At 44.2% G+C, this 9582-nt stretch overlaps 1 protein-coding gene across 1 annotated transcript; it reads right to left on the bottom strand.

Moving 5' to 3' along the window:
* Nucleotides 1-400: 400 nt before the first annotated feature.
* Nucleotides 401-8505, bottom strand: LOC125738369 (F-actin-capping protein subunit alpha-2). The gene is made up of 10 exons (XM_049007262.1): nt 8381-8505; nt 4018-4081; nt 3311-3362; nt 3146-3209; nt 2707-2913; nt 2439-2518; nt 2176-2254; nt 1856-1927; nt 924-986; nt 401-821 (listed from the first exon to the last, which is right to left on the bottom strand). The coding sequence occupies exons 1-10, from the start codon at nt 8417-8419 to the stop codon at nt 681-683; spliced, it is 861 nt and encodes a 286-aa protein (XP_048863219.1). The 5' UTR covers nt 8420-8505; the 3' UTR covers nt 401-680.
* Between the last annotated feature and the right edge of the window lie 1077 nt (nt 8506-9582).

Below are 9582 nucleotides of genomic sequence, written 5' to 3'. Positions count from 1 at the left end.
AATTGGAGGAAACCAAACCGTCAGAGAACTTTCATACAGGTCATATATTACAGTGTGCCTTTTTAATACAGTAATGTTTGTTTTGAAAACAAAAACTTATGGTTCTGCAATACAACTCTTTCTATAAATTCTTGAACATTTGCACATTGAAAAGCTCTGGCCTTTATTTACCACTTATTTAATTACCAAGCTTGCCCTGATGTTTATTCCCCAAGGTTGCTAGCAAGATCATGTGCCATGTCACAGTGCCAACCTGTGCTGTGCCAGGACTGGGAGGTCGCGGGTGCGGTTCACTGATGCCACAGGGCAGAGGAACGGGAAGGGTGCGAGTGTGCAGGTGTGGAGAGATGAGCGGCTGGGTACACGCGTCGCCTTAACCCTACACTACACAAGACGCAAGTTCGTTAAAATAATCTTTATTTCTCTGGGCTTAGAAGTTCTCGTGATTGATTAATAAAAAGTGTGGTCTCACCCCCCCCAGGACTTGTGCCTCAAGGTATGATGCACATAAAATTTCCCGACTGAACACACAAAAGGAAAAAAAGGCATTATTTCATGTGGAGTATGATGTGACTGGAGGAGTGGCAAATTAATTTCATAATAGAAAGTGGCTTTTGGTGTGTAAAATGTTTTATGTGAGACCACAGCTTTTATTGATGATGTCACACGACATGCTGCTCCTAAGCATTCTGCATCTCTTTGCCAATCTTGTAGCTCAGAATCTTGTTCCAGTCGATCTTGGTGCGCGTCACAGGAAGCTGCCGGCGCAGGGCTTTAAAGGTCGTGTCCGACATGGTCTGGTAATTCTCGTTAATGGCAGTCTGAAGCAAACCAGGACAAAGCCTTAGCAACCTTCGGCATTGACAGGAACAGCAGTGTATCCATGATAATACCAACACAACTGCAGGTTGTTACAATCGTACCTGGTAGTCATTCTCTGCTGCTTCCATGATCTTGATGAATTCCTTTGCGGTCTGAGCCTCATTCTATATATGAACATATATATGAGCATAAACTTCAGTCTGAGTGCTGTTAACCAAGACAGATTCATGTTTTTCTGTATACACACACATACACACACACATATACATACATATATACACACATACACATATATACACATATATACACACATACATATATACACATATATACACACATACATATATACACATATATACACACATACATATATACATACATATACATATATACATACATATACATATATACACACACACATACATACACACACATACATACATATATATAAACGTACTGTACCACTGTTATTGTACGAGTTACAGGGACGAATAACTGTCACCACTTTCAAAGGAACTTCTGGAAGTTCCACCAAGAGACAATCAGCTGCCAAAGCAACCTTCACATGTGAGGCCTACAGCCCAGTGCCATCATACATCTTCCTGAAGGCCCAGACGGTCTGTGTACTGGGGTAATGCACAATACACCCCAAGCCCTCCTCATGAGGTTATTTGGGAGTAATGAGGGTTTTTAATGAGTGCTAAAGAGCCCAGTTTGTTGTTAGTACCTAGAACTGGGTTTAAGAGGAAATGACCTAGTCTGGTCTGGAGAATTGATCCAAAACAGAAAAATCTGCCAATGAACTAAGCTGGACAATATCGCAGAGTTAGGTAATCATATAGCACTCATTCCAATACTGCACCCCAATTGGTCCTACACATCTCGTCATATTTCACCGCAATTTGTCCTATGTCCCACCCTGCACCTATGGCATAATCATTTCTCTGTTCTTTGGAACACATAACATAAAATCATATTTGAAAAATAGGAAAGAATCCCTTTAAGGAGGGATTGCAGCTTAAGACCCACTCACCGAAAGATTCATGGGCTCCTGGACTTCCTTGTGGCTCACCAACTGCACATTGCCATCTTCATAGTAGTGAACCTGCAGATCACAGACAGCTGCTCATCCTACTCCTTCCACATCACCTCATCCAGTGCACCATCCATTCCCTCTCTGAACACCATTCTCTGCTAACACTGCATCCCACCTTCAGTCAGAGATTTTCTACATATGAAAAAATGTTTCACCAACATTTCATCAGAGCCAGGAAGCTATAGCAAGCTTCAGCATCCACCCCAATTGACACAACCCCCCCCCCCCCCCCCCAGTGAAACAGAACATGCCAGTACCTGGATCTTCATGATCCCCACAATTTGAGTAGAGGACGGGGTGATGGTGAACTTCCATTCCGACCTCCAGCGTCCATTCCTACACATGAATAGTGGCACAGTTCATGGACAAAATCATGTGATGGTCAGCAGTTTTACCTGATGGTGAGATGGACAACTCTGGCCCACCTTATGCAATCTGTCACCATCAAAGACAATCAGGCTGGATTATGGCCACCTACTCAGGCATCCAGAGAGCGTGAGGGAGTAAGAAAGGCACATACCAGAAGTTTTTTGGTTGAAACTGATGGCACTCTATGCACACAATGATGGTTTGATGTCCATCGATAGTCTTCCCATAAATCTATAAAACATTTTAAAATTGAACTTCCATCTACGGACAAGCGACCAAAAGTAGATAGTAAATGCCGTGCCCCCAAAACAACCATGCAAAGAAGCAGATGTTTCATAGATGGCAGAAACTCAGCTTTTGCCTTAATGAGGACCTTCCTGACTAAATCACATTTGTGAGGCACTTTACATGAAACTTACTGCGCAGACGCCGTAGGGATAGTGCTCCTTGACGTAGGCTCGCACGGCAATGTCCACGGCGTTCCTCCAGCTTTCCATGCCGCTGTCTGCATCATGGGGTCGCGGGTCACTTGCCTCTTTCCTCAGGTGGTCAAACTTGAAGGAGATCTTGTTCTTGGGGTCCAGAACGCGGCCGTTGCCCAGGTCTCCATGCTCTGTGATTAAGACCTGAGGGAGAACACGATGACCAAAGAAACAGCAACATACTGCATGCAGTAAGGTCAGAGATCTCAATGTCCTCCTGAAGGTATCCTCTCAACCTTCTAACTGTTGCCTGCCCATTACTCATTAGCCAACTAGACTACCCCTAAACTTCAGCAAGCAACATAGATCACAAGTCTAGTCCGATCTGTTCCTCACCATTTATGAAGGTAATTAAGGGCGCATTTTTATGCCTCACCTGCTCATCAAAGCCTTCGATTTTCACTGGCGTAAACTGATCCAAGTTGTACTGTGCAAATGCACTGAAATGCAAAAGATAACGAGTGCCGTTGTGATTAAAGGGCACTTTATGATCTGCACGGGCGATATTCAAGGAGAACCTCCAGAGTAAAGTGAGACGTACTGTGCTGCGCCTTCCCTGAGCAGATTGTCATTATTAAGCAGCAGCCGCACATCTGCAAGACAGAAAATCCAATTCACAAGAGGTCTAGCAGCTCAGTGCTAGCTGGCACACATGCGGGACCCGGGACTGTAACAAGCCAGCGAGAGGATGGCGGAATGGTGCTTCAGCGTGAGGAGGCCCTCCGGGGGGAGGGTGTTGGGGACGACGCTTTCCACGAGAAGATAAATCCAGGAACAGTGAGCATTCCTGCTATTAGGACAGAAAAACTGACCAAAAGAAGAAGAGCAAAGACAACAGGTAACATTCATTTTCAGGGGATGCTGTCATTCTCCCAGTTTAATAATCAGAGTTCTTTAGCAGAGCTGTGAGGAGACAAACTGGGTCTCTAATTCCCTCTCTCACTGGAACTAAAATAAAAAAGAAAAAAGAAAAAAAAAATTCAGCATTTTCCCTAAACTGTAGTAGTACAATACAGAACCAGCATCAGCACTTCCTCGGTAGCTGGCTGGCTTGGCTTCAGCAAAATGAACCTGGGTTTGGCTTCAGTCGCCACACACTCGGGAGACCTCCCCCATAGGCACCCCAGGGGTGACAGAGAAAACCTCCCCCCCCCCCCCCCCCAAGCACTGGTGGTGACAGACAGGGCAGAGCCTGCTCTCCCATGAACCACACTTTGGTATTACTATGGTTTCATGCTCGAAACTCACCATTGAAAACTTCATTGAATTCTCCAGGAGGGGCGTGGATGACGAAGTTTGCAGCTATGCGCACCTGCAGTGAGATGGGGGAGGAGGTTAGTTTCTGGGCAAAAGAGAGTACGAGGCACGATCAAAAAGGGCAGCTGACAACGAGGAAGACTTTTCCTGCGACAGTTCAACAAGCTCAGCATGCTGTGAGACTTCCTGCTACTGCAGCCAGAAGTGAAACCAACATCACAGCTGCCGGTTTGCCGTCGCAGGAGCTCAGCACCATAAATGGTCATGAAGACGTTCCCAGGAATGCGACACCACTAGCACGTGGCAGGTAGGTACGCAAAACACACCACACGGCTACCGGCAGCGTCGCGCTAGCTGACGCGTCTCTGGAGCACTTCCCACCTCCATGTGCCTAAGGGCTGATTTAGGAGTAATGACCTATACAAATAACTTGATACATTAGTAGATGACATCTGACCCTCTGCCCAGGTACAAAGCAGATGTCTGCTGTGTCAAACTGACTGTGGTGCCACAGGGAAACGCTACAGAGCGTGTTTAGGAACACCTCATATAGGCTTTGGTTCCAGAAAGGGAAAAAAAATATATCTGAATAGTGTGGGTGGGAGACCTCATGGATCGATAGTATATCAATGTTTGTTTGATAGGGTCTGTACACATTTGCGCATTCAGATTAACACCATACTGGACTCACACATCAGGCCCTTAAAAATGAGTCGTTAGCAACTGGACTAATACAGGATAACAAAAATAACTAGAGATGCACCTATACCATCTTTTCAGACTGAATGCGAGTACAGATGCTGATACCGATTAAGGCCGTGTAATGCCTAAAAAATAATTTTATTAATAAATGATGATGAAATCCCCTCTACTGCAGCGGGGCACTTCACATTTTATCAGCAAAAAAAAAATTAACAAAATGATACATAGACAAGCCAGTAAACAGTCAGCATTAAGACCTGCTACCCAGGGGTGGGGGGAGGGCTGATCATGGCGGTGCTGATCGTTTTTTAGTCTTTGAGGAATACGATGGATCAGCGGGTTAATTATGATTTAAAAACGTCACTAAAATCTCTAAAGCAGTGGTTCACAATCTTTAAATTGCGCGCTACCTCAAAGAATTATACTCTCCGCATTCCACCATCTGGACATTTTGTTTGATCAATGCTGGGTAAGAGCTTCTGTTATTTTCACTGAGCGAGGTTTTGTCATTTGACCTTTTCCATCAGTACTAGTGTTTCCTGCATGTTATTGCAGGTGTTGCTGTTGGTGACAATATTGTTATTCTCCTTATGCTTCGTTTTTAGAAGTTTAATTACATTACTAGTGTTGCACAAGCCTAATTTCACACCTCCTCTTGATAGTTTAGTAGAGCGCAGTTTGCACCCTGCTATGCTCTGCAGTATTTCCACTCCGCAGATATTATTCCAGTTTATTTTAATCGTTAATGATATCTAGTGGTGTAGCGGTTCTGAAACAGAGATCGAAACCACGGCACATTCATGATCGTGTTTCGGTTCTGGAACCGCGATTTCCACAACCCCAACCCCCCAACCTGCTGCCCAAGATGCAGCCTGTCAAGTTCTGTTACATGACTAATGTTTATTGTGAAATTAATTTTACAACACTATAAATAACATGTAAATCACTAAATTATCATTCTATTTAAAGTTAGGGAAAGCTATAAATCAAATAGGTGAGGTGTTCAAACCCAGGTGTGAGGACTCTTCAGCCAATCAGTCGTCTAATTTCATTTCATGATCATGACAGCCCTAACTACACCTATTTTACCATCATAACTGTGTGAGTCACGTGATTATTTTGGTCTAATCAAGACTAAGAGATCACATCTGTAGCAAGGGCTAGGCTAGTTTCATTCGATCAAGATGGATAACCCTGGGACTGCAGATCGCCTAAGCACATTCCGGTCAGCGTTGTCAGAATACTTTGGTCATCCAGTAGAGGACAGTATTTTACTTTATTTTTGTTTACATGGTTATTTACACGAAGTTAATCTAACATGTTCTTTAGTTGTCTTCTGTTTAGGGTTGAAGTCGTTGATAATTTATATGAAGTATTATCCGAACTAAAAATCGAGGTCTGAACCGAACCTTGAATTTGGAGAATCATTACACCATTAATACCACCTAATCACAAATCAGAAATGTATCAGTTATAGGCAGGGATTGACATAACTTGTATGCAAATACGCATTCACCTTTAAAAGCGATACATGCGGAAACTGATTGTTGTAACGGTGTGAATGCATACATATTTTATGCACTCACTCTAACAATCGATTTCCGCACGTATAGCATTTAAAGGTGAATGTGTACAAGTTATGTCAATCCCTGGTTAAAGACACTGACACATAGTCATGAGGACAAGTACACAAGCACGGTGTCAGACTCGATACTGGTGCATCCCTAGAAGTAGCAAGCGTGCCGAACGTAATTGCAGCAACCTAAATATTTTAAAATTGATTTGTGGCAATAGAAAAACTGCCTCCTCAAAATATGACAATTTGCAACAACCGATGCCCCCCACCCTTAAATAGATTTTGTATACTTCAGGGTATAACGCTTATTCAGCTCAGTACACTTTCGGGATCCCCTTCCAGACAGGAGAGACACAGTACTGCCGATCTCTGATCAGGTCATCACAGCAGGATTACAAAACATATTCCTACCACCAGAGCGCCAGGCTGTGGTTCCACTTAAATGACATTAAATCCCCAGTTAATGTGCCTTCCAGCTGACATACCACCTCACTCACTGTAACAAAATGCTAACTGGTTCTTCACCACATTCTCGAGTTAAAACCTATCCCACAGGAGTGCAGACCAGTTAAGTGTCATCACAAGGCCGAGATATTCTGCAGCAAGCAACCAGCAGCTAAGAAACTAAGAAGCATCATCATGCACAGCCATCCAGCTGCAAGTTTACACACTTCCTGCACAGCTGCATTCAAGTCCAAAGTTACACCACACCCAGTACAGCGTTTGCATTGCTTGTCAGGTGCTTCAGCGAGAACTGGGTCAGCATAACACACCGGCAGCTGTCTCGGGATGAGACTGGCCAAGGGCTGGGTGCTTGCTTGGCTGGGGAAGTTGCTTTGATTTATTTGGGCAAGGAGCCCTTATATACACAATGCACTTAAAGGCAAGTGCTTCGCTTGAGACAAGGACTCCCCCGTGAATAACTTAAGACAGGTAAATGCCAGGCTGACAGTCCATTCTTCTAGTTTCTGTCAGATACACATCTGACATGATTTAAGTCAAATAGCATGGCCACTTATGAATGGACACATGAAACTGCAGAAATTCCAATCATTTATGGAGCATGATACACCTAAAATACCAAAGCCGAAAAGAAGCCAAGCCAACATGAGAGATTAGATGACATAGCCGTGCCTTTACGTGACCTAATTTAGTCATGCAAGTTCATGTGCGTATTACTAGCACACGTTTCTAATATGCAAAAGAAATCCATACAAGAAAACATCCACCATTAACACAGGTTTGCCACAAGCTCTGTATGACAAGGAAGCAACTGACCAATAACATAATCCATTAGACACTTTTAAATATTCTCAGTGTGTTTTGCAGCATTTAACGCTATTTAACGATGCTCCCTGATTAGTCATTACTCCTTTTAGACTGCCAGTCACTGTCAGTGTGTGGGAGCTGAGCCTGCAGCCAGGAAGCAGCCCGTAGCCTGACAGAAAGACCGGCTTTGTGGTGCTGCACAGGGACAGGAAAGGCGATGATCCTGAGCTGCACGAAGGGTTTCAGAGAAATTACCGAAGTGCATGACAGCTCCGTCCTCAAGTTAACATCCGGAAGAGAAGGCGTCAAACTCATCTGCCGATGGGCGGTGTCACAAAACTGGCCAGATGTGTGCACACCCCAAGGGTGAGGCGACTCCCCGGGCCACTCTAAACCCCCCTGCAGACCTGGTGACCCCGAACCCCCCGGCCGGAAGGGGGCGATGCCTGTCACCGCGGCGCGGCTCCTATTTCTGCCATAAGGCCGTACATGGATAGAGAGAAACCAAGCGGGACGAAACCGGGCTGGGCCTTGCCGAACCGGAAAGAGCGAAACACAGCAGAGCCGAGTGAAACATGCCGAGCCGGGTTAGGGTTGTGTAAGACAGTCGCACGGAGCCCCGGCTGACAGACGGAAGTTGGGCAGAGACTGCGGAGCTAAAAATACCAGCAAGCCCAGCCGTCTGCTTTCTTCAGAACCTTCTCCGGTGGATTCAGCACGTAATACTCCACACGACAACCACTGTCCTGAACACGCTTTCTTCGCCGTCAACGTCGCGGTGCGGTAAAATGACAGACCGCGTCCTACCTTCTCTTCGTCGGATATATGCTCCTCAGGATCCGCCATCTTTCCCTTCCGGCATAAGCGGCTCGCCCCAGCCCTCGTGACGTCAGCGCGTGCTCGTTCGGCGCACGCAAAGCTGTGTACACGGCTTTGCGCGCACGTAAAGTCTTTATGCATTGCGGACGCGCGATTTTGATTGGACCCCGCGTCCACCGTTCTTGCGTTGACCAATTGGGCTACAGTGCGCGCAATCAGGAGGATAAAAGCAACGCGCGGCCTTTATGAGGGAATAATTCGATTGTATGTGAATTGTATGGAAGGGTTCGTACGTTTAATCGTATCCACTCTATGTTTAAAAAAGCATATATTACAGTTTTTCAATCATTTATAAGCCTACCCATTATAGGAAAAATCTATCTATGTTGTTTTTTCGGATGCAGTACCTTGACTTTGAGCTGCTGATGGAATTCGGGCATCTAGTAGCTACATTTGTAATGAATTAGTAAACCATACATTATCTACGGTTATCATCGGCGTAACTTAGATTTCTTTCTTAAATTTTTCTTTTATGCTGGATAGTTTTTATTGAGGCGTCTACATGATGATTGTATTTGCACAGTGAGAATAAAAATATATTCTTTATTGTAGTTTTACAAGTTACTAACTAGCAGGATGCCCCTGTACATTCAGTGCTGTTAAATTTCAAAACTTTACAAAAATGACGGTGTAGTGTGATCATTCAGACCTCCTTCCTGTCGTTTCATATTCCGGCCATTAGGTGGCACAAACATCTAATATTGAAACACCGGGGTTTAAAATAACGCAAGAATAAGCCAATATATTAACTAGACTTTAAACTAGTAACTCACCCTACTTCCACTCCCGAACCTTTTCTTAATGGCAATAGGATGAGATACGCTCAAGAAACACAATAACATTGTTAATTAAAGAGTGATTCAGTTCTTTCTGTTAAACTAGCATGCATGCATACTTTGGCAAAAACATGCAGCTACAGTAACACGTTTTACAGTCACCTTTAATTTGACTCCAAAGTATCAATTCTCAGATTCCCATAGTTCTCAGTATAAGAGACTAGAACTGACTGTAGGCTGATCAAAACCTAAAAAAGTAGCTAGTCATCCTTTGTGTCAGTTCAAGGAAGGATTGAAAGGATTTATATCACAATACACTGATAAAAGAGGGTCTTTCTCACACATCTTCATGAT

This window comes from Brienomyrus brachyistius, chromosome 3, assembly GCF_023856365.1.
Source record: "Brienomyrus brachyistius isolate T26 chromosome 3, BBRACH_0.4, whole genome shotgun sequence".
NCBI lineage: Eukaryota > Metazoa > Chordata > Actinopteri > Osteoglossiformes > Mormyridae > Brienomyrus > Brienomyrus brachyistius.
Note: the sequence above shows the minus strand (reverse complement) of the source record. Positions and strands in the feature narration are given on the sequence as shown.